Below are 17201 nucleotides of genomic sequence, written 5' to 3' on the forward strand. Positions count from 1 at the left end.
AATACAACTTAGATACTTTACTAAAAATTTCCTCGACATGCTTTCATCATTAAAGTTGCAGAATGAGAAGCTTTCTTATTGTTGAAATTAAAAAAGAATTTGTTCCAGTATGATTTAAATGTTATTGTCACTATAATAGACGAAATAGACCATCAACCTATTGGTTTTTGTTTGCTCTTACCAGTTGGAAGAGGTGGTTCAACCCTTGTTGACATCAAATTTTACATCGAATAGAGGCTCAAAAACTGTAAAGAAAATGCAACTACAGAAGTTCAAACCACCATTCAATAATACGGAATAGTACCACTATAGTAGTGAACTAATGCAATATTTCACGACAAACAGTGTCATTTGCATTATTTTGTATAATTAAGATGTTTGGATTTCAATTGACTGCATATCAATATCTAATAAAAAATTTCGCCGAAGCGGTGTCGGATGATACCGCATAAGCCAAAGTGCGTCCGCCCAATAATATACGGAAGGTCCTTACATATATGTACTGAAACTTGATAAGGAAGTTCGTCTTTCTGTATCAATTTTCGTACACGTAAAAGTTAGAATTTATAGTTTTGTGCTTTAAATTTTAAATTTCAAAACTCATGCGTTAAAGTTCATCGCCCTTTTTATGGCTCGATCAACTGTTACCGCAAGGCCTATGATGTTGGGTTTTATTTTGTTTTTCTTTTTCAATTTCCTGTTTTCTTTGTTGATCTTCACTTTTGTTCTTTTCTAGATTCTAATTTTTCTGGCGTGAGGGGAAATAAATCATAACTTTGGTCAGGATTTTATCTTTACATATTTATTTCTTCATTTATAATTTATTAGTTATGTTCCTTTTTCAGTAGTATATTTTTAAATCCTCAGAAGTAATTGTGCGAAAAATTGATGTCAGAGGTAGCTTTTTAAATTTATCAAAAATAGTATTTTGCCCTTGTTTGTAATTCAATCGGCTATAATATCGTAGTCCTACAATGACCATTTATGATTTTTTTTTAAACAGAAGAAGGCAAAGACACGAGGAACCTTTTCATTTCAAGTGGAGTATCAATTGCAATTCATTTTATTATTCTGTTAATAAACACAAAACATAATTTTACCTTTTTGAGTTATGTCAAACAAGATACCAGTTGTCAACTTTTAATAGGCGGCTCTAAAAAAAACATAATGATCCCTAAAAAAGAGAAAGACTTAATATTACCAAAATAGACTCAGCTGTGACATCATTTAGAGAAGGAAAACCTAAGAGAGGTCCAATATAGTAAATGGTTAAAATAGGGAAAGAAAGTGTCCTCTGAACAATGACGACACGTGTCCAAGGCTCCAAGCAGAAGATGTAAACTAAATTACAGTTAATTTTTGTATGCATCAAATCCACTCAAAGAACGTGGAATGCTAGAAAAGCCTTCATGCCAGACAGGCATGTTGATGAAACAGGCACTTCAAGGAATTCAACTGTGGCTTCTAATATAGGAGAAATTATTGGGTACTATTAGTTATTATTTTCATTTTTGAGTAACCATAAAATAATTGAAGGTTATTCTTAATATTTTGAAAATACATGTAATTTGGTGGGGAAAGTGCACGGTTAGGCACTAATAACACATGTATTTACTTTTAAGCCACTGTTTAAAATATTTTTAGTCTTTAGCCACTGCTTTAATAAACTTTACCTGCCCGGACGAAAACACCCTTCTGCTCATAAAAGTTCAGGATCAAGTGTCCTTAACTTTTGAAGTTGCAACTGTAAGTTCAGGACTTCAGGACTACATGTCCTTAACTTTTGAACTTGCAACTCTAAGTTCAGGACTTCAGGACTACATGTCCTTAACTTTTGAACTTGGAACTCGAAGTTGAGGACCACCTGTCCTTAAGTTCTGTGCTTTAACTCTAAGTTAAGGACTACTTTTCCTTAACTTTTGAACTTGTAAGTCTAAGTTCAGGACCTATTGTCCTTAATTTTTTTGCTTGTTAGTCTAAGTTGAGGATCAAGTGTCCTTAACTTTTGAACTTGTAACTGTAAGTTCAGGACCAAGTGTCCTTAACTTTTGAGCTTGTTAGTCTAAGTTCAGGACCTATTGTCCTTAACTTTTGGGCTTCTTAGCCTAAGTTCAGGACCTATTGTCCTTAACTTTTGAGCTTGTTAGTCTAAGTTCAAGACCAAGTGTCCTTAACTTTTGAACTTGTAATTCTAAGTTCATGACCAAGTGTCCTTAACTTTTGAACTTGGAACTCGAAGTTCAGGACTACCTGTCCTTAATTTCTGTGCTTGTAACTCTAAGTTAAGGACTATCTGTCCTTAATTTATGTGCTTGTAACTCTAAATTAAAGACCAAGTGTCATTAATTTTTGAACTTCTAACTCTAAGTTCAGGATCAAGTACCTACCACAACCACGACTCTTTATGTCTTCTGCTATGCATTTTGTGTAACCCGATAACACCTCGAATTGCACTGACTATATTTGCCTCGCCAAAAAAATATCAAGATTAGCCACTTTCAGAACTCAATAAAAATGCTTCTAGAATCATTTAGGTGAAATTTAAAGAAAAAAGGAACGATATAAGCAGGAACTGAAATACATGAGTAGTTTCAACAAGAGAAGAAATATTGTTAAGAAAGAGCATCCAGGGTTTTTAACGATTTGAAGTTTGGACATTGACGAGTAGCAGATTCAGAATATCTTTTCAGATCAAATTAGTTCCAGTATTTGCAGAAGACTGGATAGAGACTTTTATGTCAAACCCGGATTTGATAGAGGGTTTGGGAAGGAAAAGAGATAGAAGAAAGGGCAACACAGTCTTTTCATATTAATTTTAATAGGCTAGTGGCTACTATTGCTAAGCATTAAAAATGCAGGATAAAAAGTAAATAACACTTTAAAAAGTGGCTACCCACACAATATTTACTAATTTGGTGCTGATGGTGTTATTTTACAAACCCAAAAGAGAAGGGGTTAATCGGAATTTACTCTTGAAATAATTTTTCTTAGGGTTTCAAATTCATTTTCGATCTCTAGGTTTCAACTTCAACAGTTCACCGTGATTTCAATGGCGTAACTTCCGTTCGCCGGCGAGTTATTTCCGTCACCGTCACAAACTCCGCGCTGGCCCTTTCTCCCGGTACGACACGTTTCAGAATTTTATTTCTATAGAAACTTTGATTCCTTTTTTGATGTTGTCGTTCTAGCCCTAATCGCGAGAACGAACATTTTAATATTTTTTTAATTATAATTCTGTGCATATTCAAGTATTATACTGGTTGTATTTTTATATAAGTACCCAGTATTTTTTAAAAAGTAAGGTATAAGAACAAATACTTCCTATTTCTAGATTCCTTGCGAAGGTTTTGGCCTTAAAGGTATTTTGAATAATTTATGCATCCGTATTGGAGTACTTTTTTTTTCACAACTCAGCTTTTCATTTTCTGAATAGAGTAGATGCTTCTCTAGATAGGAGAGCTCAACTTTCCTATTCAGAGTCAGGAAGTGGTGAACCTATTGATGGGTGCACCAAAGCAGAAGTGGACATCAGAAGAAGAAGCTGCCCTTAAAGCTGGTGTAGCAAAGTATGGGGTTGGAAAATGGAGCACCATACTCAAAGATCCAGAGTTTGCTGCTGTGTTGCGCTCTCGCTCAAATGTGGATCTGAAGGTACCAGGCATAACAACGTTGTCAAATCTTGTCTTGTCATTCTGTGGGAAGCTTATTTAGCCGGCTGGAGTGTCTTATATTCATATAGTAGCATTGAATGTCTCTTCTGTCTGGTTGTGCTTTTTTTTCCCTTTCTTTCTTTTTTCCGCTTGTTTTGGTTAGTAAAAATTGCCTTGATGGGCTTAGTTTTGCTTGGGCAGGATAAATGGAGAAATCTACATGTCATGGCAAATGGTTTGGGGTCTCGGCATCAAGCGTCTCGGCATCAAGGAAGGGTTGTCTCTAAAAGTGTCCAGCCTAAGCAGAAGCGTGATGGCAACTCCTTGCTTGTTAGCACCGCGGTTGAGAATGATATAGAAGTTCTTGATCCTAAACCTCTTGCATCGTCTGGTGATGCACTGGAGGATGTTGGTTGTGAAAAAACGATTTGTAGGTAATTATACTACCGATTCACTTAAATCTTCCTTATTCAAATCTTGGATTACGCAGATCTCATAAAGCTTGTGCTTTTGGAGAGCTTGGTGGAGAGAACTCATTTGTTGACTTCTTCGATTCTGAAATCACTTTCTAAGAAATTAGTGTACTCCATAAGATATCTAACCAAAAAATTTGAGATGTTGAAGCACTCAAACCTTTTAGAAATAAACAATCAAAGCACATTTTGAGACTCAACTTTCATGCATTTAATATTTAATAATATTGTTCATCAAAGAACATCTGTAAGTGAGTATCTATTATAATAGTGTCTTAAGTACCTTTAAATAAGGAATTTAATATGGAAACCATATAGTTCTGGAAGTCAGCTTGCTCTTTTATGGAAAGGTTTTGTAACCAACTTGGTATTTTCTAATTATCGATAAAGGGAGCTCTCTGTTCATATTTTATAGTGGTATCTTGGGCAAAATGCGTAGCAGCTGCCTTCTATTCATCACTTTCCTTGTTTCCTCTGAAATCAAATGTGGGTTCCTCTTTCTAGGGGGAAGTCCTGCAAAGCTGAGAAAAAAGGATCGTGCTTCAAGCGGAAGAATGTTACTGTAGCTTAGAGCCTGAAGTTTAGTTTATATTTTTCTTGAGAAAGCCTTAAGTTTCAGTTTATGTATTGATGCTCTATTTTTCGTTTCTCAGTTGTTTGGTTGCGAACTCTGTTTATGTAAGCATAGCATAACTGCTTTCAAGCTTGGATAAAGGATGGTTGCGGTAGGTTAACAACCAATACAAAAAGAAGATAGCTATAGTGAAATCTTCTGAATATGACTTGAATAGAGTGCAAAATGGGTAGAGGATTCATATAGTACAGACCGTAGTTCATTGATTGGTTGATTTGTTTTTTGGGAGTTTCATGTGAAATTGTTGGAGTAATTCTTCATGTAAAATAATGTTGTTTTATTGTAACATGGATACATGGCTCATTTTTCTCGTTTTTGTGTTACAGTGCAAATGTGGGCAAAACTGATTATCCTCTTCCCCACTAATTTGTTTTTCTTTCACCGTATTCTCTTTATTCTTTTAAAAGCAAATTAAGTCCTTGATTAGATGTTGTCACCTACTATGAAGCATAGCTTTTTAAATTGATTTTATATCTTTTGGTCATTAAAACTGAAATAACAAGTTCGGAATTCATGTAATCTAGTTCTAATAATTGCCTCTTTCTTTTTCCCTTCTTAGAAATACTCGCTTTGGGAGTTGCCTTTTAATATTATAATGTACCAAACTTGTGTGTGCTTCTTCATTGATTATAGATTGGACGATCTTATATTGGAGGCAATAGCCAAATTGAAGGAACCACATGGATCTCGTCGAAATGCAATTTTGTCTTACATAGAGGTAATTTTCCTCTTTTTTAGCATATTTGATATAAGTCTATATGAGTAAAAAGAGTTGGAAAATCTTGTAGATTTGGTATATTTTGTTTAGTTATTGTTTTGTTAACATGTCCCACATTGATGGAGGAGCAGGTTATTGTCTCCTTATATGGTTTTGGACAATTCTCACGTCGTGACTCACGAGTCATGAGTTAGTTTTTGTGGTTGAGTTAGGCCTTGGGCCATCCATGTTATGTTGTCCGCACTCTAAATATCCTGTCCTAGATGTACTCGAGAAGCGGGGAGGGGTAGGGAGTCGTTAGAGTATCTTAAATTGTTGCGATGAAATGAGTTATCTCCTTATATGGTTTTAAACAATCCTTACCTCATTAGTTTTGGAGTTGAGTTAGACCCAAGAACCATCTCCTTTTAACTTAATCTAATTTGTCACTTTTTTTTGGGGTGGGTGGGGGGTGGGGGGCTACTTCAATGTGTATACACTTTTAAGTTCTGCCTAGTTAAGCATTAATGGAAATCCTCCTCGAACACAAGCGTGAGAAGAAAGACCCTTCCTAACACAACATTAGTCTTTGATAAGTGGTGATAGGGAGTTCAGAAAGGATATGATCATAGATAGAGACTTCAACCTGTGCGGTGTTAAGGGCGGATATAGCCAAGTGGCTCTTAGCTACGTGTATACGGTTTCTGCCTAGCTAAGCATTTCTAAGACAGTTTTCTTTCTCTTCAAACCAAAATCCTCCTCGAACACAAAAACATGAGAAGAGACACCCTTCCTAACACAACAATAGACTTGCCAGTATAGCATAGGAAAAGCTTCTCTTTGATAAGGTCATAGGGGAGTCAAAAAGGATTTGATCAAAGAAAGAGACTTCAACCTATGCAGGGTAGGGGTGGACGCAGCCATGGATCAACGCAGTATTGTGGATCCACCATGCGCTGATTCAACCCCGTTGTTCGCCGTTCGTTCTATGTTATTTTCAAGGAGCTAAAAAGATGTTGTTATGAGTCAAGGAGATAAACACTTTGAAATTGTTTCTTGATCTAGCAAGATAACAAAAAGGACAAATATCAATTGCCTTTCTCCCTTTTATTAGCGAGACTCTTTCCCTTGGCAATCCAGTGTCAAACAGGATTGCTTGATTGAGTACTGTCTGTATCTTAGTTGCTGATTTTATGCTGGAATTTTTTCTTAACTTAGCTTTTCACTAGTTGGCAATGCCTTTTGATGCTTCATCCCGCAAACTTGAGCACTCCGAGAACTACTAGGGAGGGATAAGAACTAAGAAGTACCCAAGCAGAAGCAAAAAAAGGGTGGAAACTGGATAGAAGTGCAGGAAAGGTGTCAAGACTTGCTAGAGGTTAAACATGCCTGTGCTGTTTGTATCTTGGTAGCTGATATTTATGCTGGAATATTTTCTTAACTTAGCTTTTCACTAGTTGGCAATGCCTTTTGATGCTTCATCCCGCAAACTTGAGCACTCCGAGAACTACTAGGGAGAGGGATAAGAAGTTAAGAACTAAGAAGTACCCAAGCAGAAGCAAAAAAAAGGTGGAAACTGGAAAGAAGTGCAGGAAAGGTTATGCAACCCAGCCCAACATGGTCAGTAGTGGGATGGCCAAAGGGATGCTGGGGGTGGGTAGTGGTAATTTTCCTTTCCCACTTTTTCAATTCTAATCAGGTTGCCCATCATACACTGGATATCTTTTGTTTTCGACATAGACTGATGTAAGTGAGCATGCTTATGCTTCTTTCTGAGAGATTAAGATGAGATTTGCTTATGAAGAGTGAAGTTGCTCACTTGGGCAAGATTTCTTTGTACTATAATTCCCGACAAAAAGGTTCACTCTATCCTTATTTTTTTTACTCTCTGTTTAACTTGATGATACAAGTGTATGGACCTTGTAAATGCTGGTATATTCTTTTCATTACTTCAGATGACTTTCACTCAACAATTTTTGTTTGTTTGAAGGAGTGGTATACGGCACCTCCAAACTTTGAAAGACTGTTGGCAGCAAATTTGAAGGCGTTGACTGATAAAGGAAGACTGATAAAGGTAATCAACCTGAGAAACTGGTGGAAATGATGAAGAATCTCTCTCTCTCCCTTCTTTATGTTCAATGGAGATGCATTTACTGCATGTAGAAGACATGTAATGCCTGTTCCCCATTATTATAGCATTAACATCAGTGCATGGCTGGTAACTGAGGAGAATCGGCGTTGTATGTTGAATTGTCCTTGTTGTAGTTCTTTTCTTTATCATTATTTGGCTCTTTTTTCCTGTTGCTGTGGGATGGAAGTTGACGATGAGATTATCATGCCCCCCAAAAGATGTAAGTTTCATCGCACTACAAAAGATTTACTAAAAGGGCCCTTAGGGCTTTGCTCTAATGCTAAAAGCGCAACAAATGATGGGTGGGGTACGCACACATCATGGGATCGAACGCTCTGTAGACAAAAGCTTTGTATTTAAGTGGAAAAGGTAGAGAAGCGAGCCCATTATCCATCGAGTTTTGAACCGACGCCTCTGGCCCTCAGAAATTTCTTGGCTATCCAAAAAAAAAGAACTAGTAACAGAAAGGTGGTTGTGTCCGTTGATGGCATCATGAAGAAGATTGGTAAGGATCAATTTTAGTGAAGGAAGCCATGTTTTATCATTTCAAGACTTGGAAGATCATGCTTCTATTCAGACATAAGCTTCATTTTACTATCACATCATGCCTAAGCTAGGAAGGGGTAAGGCAACGAGAGAATGAAATGCCTGAATTTATTCTTTTTGGTTTGTCGTTCTATTCTCATTCAGTTATGCATCCTCTCCTGAATCATAGTGCGTCTTCTTGAGTTCCAAGACTGACACTGAGGTCTTGGATACTTTGGTTAGAGTTTTATCAACAATGCTCAAAAAGTCATATGCCTGGAAGCACACATTGTTGGTTGCAGAGTAAAATTCGTCGCATGATTTGCAATTGCAAACATTTAATGTGGGAACTTAACATTACTTTCTTTCGGTTCTTTTATCTTCTTTCTTGTAGAGGAATTGGCAAACACTGTGAGTAGAAAGCCCAATTATGGATGTACTAGTCTGTTTCTTAATCTTGGATCTTGACGCTTCCATCCACATTGATAGGTAAGGCATCAATACAGGATTGCCCCGAGTAGATTATCATCTGGTACCAAGGGAGGCCATCTCCCTTTTCTTATGGATGGAAAGGAGGATTCCACTATTATAGAAAAGAATGAAATTAGAATACGGACTAAAGCACAAGTTGATGTGGAGTTAGAGCAGATGAAGAGCATGACTGCAGAGGAGGCTGCTGCAGCTGCTGCACAAGCAGTTGCAGATGCTGAAGCTGCCATTGCTGAGGCGGAACGGGCGGCAAGGATTGCAGAGGCGGCTGAAGCAGAGGCAGAGGCAGCACAGTGTTTTCATGAAGTTACATTGAAGGCATTGCAGCATCAAACCATCTCCGTCTGGTAAGCTAATCTTTCAAGAGACCGCTTACTGTGGTTGTTGAGACTTTTTCTTTGTAATACCATAATGAGCCATGAGATATTAATTATCTAAACTTTGTACTGTTAAGTGATGATATGCAGTTTGATTTTCTAAGTGTTAAAATATCACAGAGAGAAAGTTAATTAATTGTCAGAAATACTAAAAAGCAAGCTTGATAACATATTGAACATTAATAAAAATGTTCAATTTTGCAAAATTTTGGGTTCAAAATGCTGCACGTATTTGCTAAACTAGGGGTTTTGCAAGTATTAGATGTCTATTTTGGTGTATGGGACTGCTGAAAACTTGAGATGCTTTTCGTTGTGCATTAGCACACACCTTTCCACAAACTTGCGTGAAGACCAACTTGCTAGATTCTTACGTACTCACATTATACATTGACTCTTGATTCAATATATAGTATTGGTCCCGATTGCATAATGGATAGGCAATTTCATTAAGTTGTTGTAAGTTTTCAATATAGATCTACCACACAAGGTAGGGTTAAGGTCTGCATACACTCACCCTTCCAGACCCCACTTGTGGGATCACACTGAGTATGTTGTTTAAGTTTTCAATATAGAATTTTGGTATCTGGTATACTGCTCTAGGAGCTACTAGCGCGCGTCATCATGTTAAGAGTCGATCATATTTGCTTAATTTGGAGGATGGAATGCTATCGGCCTGAATACTGCTATCTTGTTAATACAAGGTCGCGAATTGTTGTTGTGTTCACTTCTGTAGTTTCCGAATTTTTAATTTGCTTTTGAAGTTTCTCAATATGCCGTCGTTATGCAAAAAGTTTGGGAAAATACATAAGTTGCCCCATGTAGTTGTCTGAAAAAGTCAGCTATATACTTAACCTTTTACGAGTGATCTAATACCCCCCTATTCTTATTTTTTGTGGAACTAATTACCACCCTGGAACTGATATACCCAATTGCATAATGAAAGGTGTTCTACACTCGCCCCACGTCATTGCCATGTCACTGCCATATCAGTATAATGTCAGATTTTAAAAAATATAGCCCACCACCAAACCGCCATAGCACCACCACCGTTGCCACAGCACTATCATTAAACCCGCATCTTCCGCCACCAATAATCATAACCACATCAATCCACCAAATTCGCCACACCCCACCACTATGCCTGCCATACCACCAAGTCTCTGGGGAATATCCACCGTTGAAAATTGATTCAAACTTATCATTTTGTGCTTATCACATATGTGTTTACTAATTGGAGTTCAAAATCAATTTAACTAATGATTGGAGAAGATTGGAGGTAAAAAAAATTTGAAACCTCCATTGTTGGTCCTTTGAGAGTTCGAATCAGTGAAAGGGAAATTGGGTTAGATAATTAAGATAAAAAATATGAATTGAAGCCCTTTTTTCCGAAAATATTTTGGTTTTGATATTTGGGTTTATCTCTAAAGAAGTAGTATCAACGGAATTAGAAGATGGAGATTAGGAGCTTTTGGGTTTGGAGTGACAAGAAGAAGAGTAGTAGTTGAAGAGATAATGATGGGGGTAGGGGAAGACACTTTCTTTTTCTTTTTTACTTTTTATTTTAGCCTTGAATTTTGACTCCCACTCGCCCCTCTTTTTTTTTTTTTTTAATTTATTTTTTGTCACATCAGCTTTTAGGGTGGTATTAATTCCACAAATAATAAGAATAAGGGGGTATTAGGTCGCCCGTAAAGGTGAAGTATATACTTTTTTCGGACAACTACAAGGGGCAACTTATAATTTTTTACCAAAAAGTTTCTCAATATGTTTTATCACAACTAATGGTTGCTGTGAAATTGATTTAAGATTTATTGATGTACAGTAAGACCTTAATTAAGTTGCCTTTAGGGTTTCATTTACTTATAAAGCCGTTCCTTGTTTATGCAGATGACATTAGCTGGATCCACCACTTGGGTTTTCATCTTCAGTACAGTTGGCAATATATTGTTGATATGCGGATAGAATTGTAAATGTTGTGATTTTGTTCCATTGCTAGTGATCTTAATTATAGCATTGAGGTCATATTGAAGTTTATACGCAAAAGGAGTACAGAAATCCTTTTTTGGTGGTTGACATGCAAAATGTATATCCTCAAAATGTCGCTAACCTTTTCTTTATTTTTAAAATAAATATTTTGTCTTTGGTGCGGAGTGGCTGTATAATAGAGCTGGTTGAATTGCCGTTGATCCACAAAAAATCTTGATGAACCTATGATTCAGAAAATATTTGTTTTGATTGTGGTTTCAGGCTTCTTTCAGTTGTGAGGCATGCAGTTAGTATACCATTTGATCAAAAGTAGTATTGTACTGGTCCAATTCCAGCTCTATCTTGAATTTTACATAAAATCTTTTGATAGGCCAGTTCGATTATCCTACAACCTATGTTACACCGTCAATCTTACTACAAAGTAAGAAGCGTTGTGAAATTTACTCTGAACAGAAATGATCTGGCAGCCAAGCTCGATACGAGGACGGGCAAAAATTGACGGCCGAGCAAGACAATCACAAAGAATAAAACATGAGCAGCTCTTTCAATCGAGAGATAATTTAATTTACAATACAATAGCACTCTGGAGAAACCAGCAGAAGGAACCAACAGCCTCACAAATTTCACACACAAAATCAGTAGCAGAACAAAGGGGGTCATCTTTAACTCTTTGATTTTGAGTGCTTAACAAGCCACTCAATGACTGAGTCAATATTGGTGGAATTTTTGCATGATATCATATAGCAGCATACCTCTCTGTCAGTTATAGACTTCAATCCCCTGCACAACAACCAATTGTTCTTTAAAAGAGTACATAGATAAAGAAATATAATATGTAAGCCCTTTGTTTTATTTAATTACTTCATTTCCAATTTTACCATACTAAGGGGAAAGATATGTACTTGGTAGGTAAATTTCCCAAATATTACTCGAATTAATCCAAATGCAAACTAAAACCAAGCATATTCATACAATTTTCTCTGCTTACATTTCATCAGTCAAAGCCTGCTTGGACAGGGCTCCAGGCTTGTCAATCTTGTTCCCCAATACTAGCAATGGAATACCACTCAATGATGGCTTGTTCAACAGGTCATGGAGTTCACTTTTGGAAATGCTAAGGTTATCATGATCAGCAGCATCAACAACATAACTGCAGAGAAGGAAAGTAAAGAAGTCACAAACATAATACTCGAGCCTAATAGATGGAAAAGAAATACTCAAGCCTATAAGTATAAAATTGCATCTTCAGAAGTGTTTCAAATCCTTGAAAATTTTGGCAAAACCCTCCTGAAGTCCATGATTAGCATTGTTCTTTCAGAATTAAGAAATGGCTGAAAGCAAGGAATTCTCCAACCCAGGCTGTGAAATAGATCCATCAAAAGCCTGATAATCTGATCTACAGCTTTTCCTAAACAAATGATGGTTGGATGAAACTAAATTCAACCGAATACCAAAAAGACCTCCAATCTACTATTTGCTGTCTCCTACAATTCTATGACTTGCAAGAGTATTATGATACCATGCATACGAAAAAATCACTCATAAGTAGACAAGGTGAAGTGAATTAGCTGATAAAAGAAATCTGGAATATAATTGAATTCATTTACTTCTAAGTGCAGAAGTTCAGTGAGGTAAGTAAAGCAGCTTCAACTTAAAGCAACTGAATAAGCAAGAGAATAGATGCATACACTATAGCTGAAACTGCACGACAGTATCTTTCCCACATACTACGGAATCTGGGTTGACCTCCAAGGTCCCACAATTTTATAGTGACATTACCTTTAGTCACTTTCCGCATGTTAAATCCCACCTGAATATCCAGTAATTCTCATATTATTATCAAAGAACCTAGTAACATTGAAAGTGGTATCACATAATACTAAAAGATAGAATAGCTCCTTTAAGATGAGAACTTACCGTTGGTATCATATCTTCACTATATCCACCAGTCTAGAATGACACAAGTGGAGCAAATTTAGTAAGTCATCGCGTATATGGACATAAAAGGTTAACGACAGATGTAAATACTGGCACTAGAAAAGGTTGTTAGTTATCTACTCACAGCTATAACATTTACAAGTGAAGTTTTCCCTGCATTTTGCAGCCCTATCAAAGAAAGCTCCATTTCCTGTTTAAAGAAAAGGCTGCAAAATGAAGACGTTTATAAGGAATCATACAGGTGCTACACAAGTGTGAATGCAAAAAGAAACTCTAACAGTTTTATTATACTAGTCCAGCTTAGAATCAAGATGACAGTAAGTTTCCTTTGTATAAATCTAAAGTGAATATTCAAATTGGAGTAACTGCACAAAAAATTTATACAAACACCAATAGCAATCAAATAGTCTGTACACAGCACACTGTGTAAACTATTTATGCAATGAGGAAAGATGGATAAACAAAAATAAAAGCAATAATTAGTCCACTGGTGGGGTTCATCAACCCAAACCTCTTGAGCTTGATTGGACGTTCAGAGTTTCAAACATATGATGGAACTCAAAGAAAACTCTCAACTGCTGAAATGTACTAAAGGAACAAAGGGCCACTGACAATTCTCTTGACAAATTGTTTCTATCTCTCAGTATCTAGACCTTTTTAAGACTAGAAAAAGGTATCCCAACCATACGGCCATGTGACACAACATCTTGTACTAACAACTACACGTTGTGTTTCTAACAAGAGGCAGTCTCGATGACCAGGCAAAAATCTGTCTACAGAAACAAACCTCAAGAAGTCACACACGTTGAGTAAGATAAGCCTAATTCAGGAACCAGAACGTGGTAGAAAAATCTGCAAATATTGGTGAAGAATTACGATAATATTATCGAATGGAACATATATAAAATAAGACGACATGATGCCAAGAGAATAAAGTTTTTGTCAGAGAGATTGATTAAAAAAACGTAAAAATGAGACCATCTAATGCATAGAAACACTACTTCCAGCTCGTAGGATATCTTTGGGGTGCAGAAGACATGTTTGCAAGTTGCAATTTAGATCGGACCACCTGGGGAAAGAACTTAAATTTTTTTAACATCCATCTTTCGCATGTCTTTGATGTTAGTGATAGAAATTTCTACGATACAACAGGCATATCAGTAAATGATCATTATTACCAAAGTTTAAGAACAAAACTCACATCGGAACCTCATCAAACCAAAGACTCATTAATCTAAAATATAATTCACTAACAATTACAGCTCATCATGTAACAAGCAAAACAGAAACTCATTAACCTAAAATGTGATTGATGGCAAATTTTGCTCATCCTGAAACAAAAACCAAAAAAAAATCCACAGCTCATCTCATTCAAATTCCAAATATGACCAAAACACATGGAGAACACAAGCATCGGCAATCATAATTGACGTTAAACTGATAACATACCAAAAAATCAAAATACACAATTATAAACAAAACAAAGAAGAAGAACACAGCAACAACTATGTCTCGGTCTCAAGCAAGTCGGGGGCGGGTATATGAATTTCTTCAACGGTCAAAAATTACAACCTAGAGCTCGCAAAATATTTAATCAACTACAGACTCAATCTCACAATTAGTTGAAATCGACTATATAAATCTTAATATATCCATTAATTCGTTCGACTTGATATGAAACATAAAAAGTACCTTCGAAGCCAATTGAGAAAAGCTTCCCACAGACCCATGGATTACGCGAAAACGAGAGAGGGATAATATACAAATATAATCTCACTATAAACACCGATCTCTCACTCTCTCCCTCTCTGTATATGTTTTGAATTGAGACTTTAGGAAACTTTACTCTTCTCCTGGCTACTGTTTATCGTACCTGCGTTCAAAAATTGATATGGGAATGAAATGATTGTGTGGTAGAAGAATACAAATTTTGCTATAACATTTGCCCCTTGAATTCAAATGGAATTACGAAATAGTCACTGCTTCATTTTGCTGTATGATGAGTACGTGGACCAATATGATATCATAAAGCTGTTATAAAAAGAAAGCACTCGCGAAAAAGTGTGCGTGAAAGTCACGACCAATGAGATTTTAAGTTGATTGGCGGAGGGTGAGATTTTGCAGATGATTATTGGACGATGCATGGTCCGTGAACCTGTCGTCGCTTAGTGGACGCACGTTAATCCGACAAGTGAAATCCACGCGTGTGTTCTGATGTCCGGTTTTTATTGGTCATAAAACTGTACAATGTCCCAACTTTATTTCTGTGATTTTGGAAGGAGTTTAATTTTGTGCACTAATTTGCGTGCTCTCTGATTTTTTGAAATTCAAGACTTATAGGTCCCGTTTGGTTATGAGTTTTGTCAAAATAAATTTAAGATTTATTTTCAAAACTCATATTTGGCATAAATCTTGCCCATATTTTGGCCAATCCCAAATTTCAAATCCCAAAATCAGCTATTGAGCTGATTTTGGGCCAAAATCTCAAAACTTGGGAATTATATACATGTTTTTCCAAAATAAAGTTGTAAAATTTGTTTTGAAAACGTATGTCCAAACACATTTTCATCTTCAAACCGAACTTCACCCAAATCAGATTTTTTCAGAATAAATTTGGGATATATGGCCAAACGCTAGCATCATATACTCCACATTTAACACAACCCATTAAGAAAATACAAACTCATAGTTAAAAAAATAATGTACTCAGTAAATTAACTTTAAGTAATTTTTACCTTGACACATTGGAATATGTAAATAAGAGCAAATTTTGAAAAAATAAAATTAATTCTTTCCTAATTATGTAAATCAATTTATTTTGGACCAAAATAAAAAGGTAAAACGGAAAAGGTCCAGATGTGTCCCTTTACTACTGGAAATTAGTTATCAGTACCTCCCTTATACTTTTTGAAGGTATTTGCCCTCGACGTTACCTATTTTAATATTTTACCCCTCAACCCACCTTTTAAAAGGACACGTGGCGACTATTTGTTGATACCCGATTAAATGGCTGACCCATATCAAAGTTCGGATCTTTCCTCCCAAATCCGACTAACCCGTGTGCCCTCTTTTTTTTTTTTTTGGTATCATAAATTTTTTAAAAATGTGCTATAATCATCTTGAACATGCCTTCCATCCATTCTTCCTCGTACCCGTCAAAAAACTGACAAACTCATATCAAAAGCTCGTTGAATCTCGGTCAATTCCATTCAAAATTCCAGCATCTTATTAACACAATACGCATATTCATCGTCCCCAAACAGAACTCTAAATCCATTTCACTCAATATCAAGAAACTTGCCGGAGGCGATCATATTCATCATCCCCAAACAGAACTCTAAATCCAAATATAAAATCAGAAAAATCAATTTTTAGTTTTCACAAATGCATAATTATAGCTCTTGTTCTTTCTCTTTACTTATTTTCTCCTATTCGACGTCTTGGCCGCCCCTTGTTCCTCTCCATTTTCTCGTCACCTCCACTGTTCACGTTGTCGAAATAGTGGTCAAACCACACAAATTTCAACTCAGAAACTCAAAATGGGAAAATCCAATTAAACTTCCTAAAAGTTATCGATCAAAAATGAAATTGTGCAAAATGGAAATGCTTTCATGAGTTTTGAATTAGGTAAATGAAGACAAAACAAAAACTGATTTCGACTTTACCCATTTAGATAATGGTATATCAATTAGCTCTTGGTTGCTTGTGGATACCTGCTGTCTGCTCGTAGTTTTTGCATCATGGAAGAGATTCTTGTATCACCATTTTTGGGTGATAGAGTACAGAGAAAGAGAGAGATAGAGAGAGAGGGGAAGGAAAAGATCAACTCATTTAATTTGGAAAATAGGAAAGGACAAGTGGAGGTCTCGGGCGGGGCTGAACGGGTGGGGTAAATGGATAGATGGTTAGGTTCACGTGTCTTATTAAACAAGTCCGTTAGTTGTAGGGGCAAAAATATTAAAATAGGTAAAGGTAGAGACAAATAGTGAAGGAAAGTATAACGGAGGGTACTCATAGCTAATTTTCAATAATAAAGGGACACATATGGACCTTTTCCGAAGATAAAATGGTCACTCTTTGAGGACCGGAAATAGTAATATTTTTACCATTTTAATTTTTATCGGATGTTCTTGAAAGGACGTAGTGCAAATTTTTTTATATGTATTAGTTAATTTTACCTGTTATATTAGATTAGTTACTGTATTTATATGTTACTACTTAATTTTTTAATAATTACCTTGTAATGATCTAATCGTGTAACTGTTTTTAGCATTCATTAGCGTATAAACTTAGTGGGTGTT

At 36.2% G+C, this 17201-nt stretch overlaps 2 protein-coding genes across 5 annotated transcripts; one reads left to right on the forward strand and one right to left on the reverse strand.

Annotated features, from left to right (window-relative positions):
- Positions 1 to 2919: 2919 nt before the first annotated feature.
- On the forward strand, positions 2920 to 11220 carry LOC109240266 (single myb histone 6-like). Of its 4 annotated transcripts, none has more exons than XM_019406897.1 (7): positions 2920 to 3121; positions 3439 to 3651; positions 3852 to 4084; positions 5391 to 5475; positions 7445 to 7528; positions 8600 to 8946; positions 10864 to 11220. In XM_019406897.1, coding segments are annotated over exons 2-7 (900 nt in total). In that variant the 5' UTR covers positions 2920 to 3121; positions 3439 to 3501; the 3' UTR covers positions 10865 to 11220. The 4 variants fall into 4 exon arrangements, with proteins under 4 accessions (XP_019262442.1, XP_019262440.1, XP_019262441.1 ...); XM_019406896.1 differs by having other exon boundaries at positions 2953 to 3121; positions 3434 to 3651; XM_019406898.1 differs by having other exon boundaries at positions 2953 to 3121; positions 3451 to 3651.
- Positions 11221 to 11482: 262 nt separating this feature from the next.
- Positions 11483 to 14810, reverse strand: LOC109240267 (ADP-ribosylation factor-like protein 8a). Its single transcript, XM_019406899.1, has 6 exons — positions 14593 to 14810; positions 13025 to 13106; positions 12880 to 12912; positions 12651 to 12772; positions 11951 to 12112; positions 11483 to 11742 (listed from the first exon to the last, which is right to left on the reverse strand). The coding sequence occupies exons 1-6, from the start codon at positions 14628 to 14630 to the stop codon at positions 11625 to 11627; spliced, it is 555 nt and encodes a 184-aa protein (XP_019262444.1). The 5' UTR covers positions 14631 to 14810; the 3' UTR covers positions 11483 to 11624.
- Between the last annotated feature and the right edge of the window lie 2391 nt (positions 14811 to 17201).

Source organism: Nicotiana attenuata, unplaced genomic scaffold, assembly GCF_001879085.1.
Source record: "Nicotiana attenuata strain UT unplaced genomic scaffold, NIATTr2, whole genome shotgun sequence".
NCBI lineage: Eukaryota > Viridiplantae > Streptophyta > Magnoliopsida > Solanales > Solanaceae > Nicotiana > Nicotiana attenuata.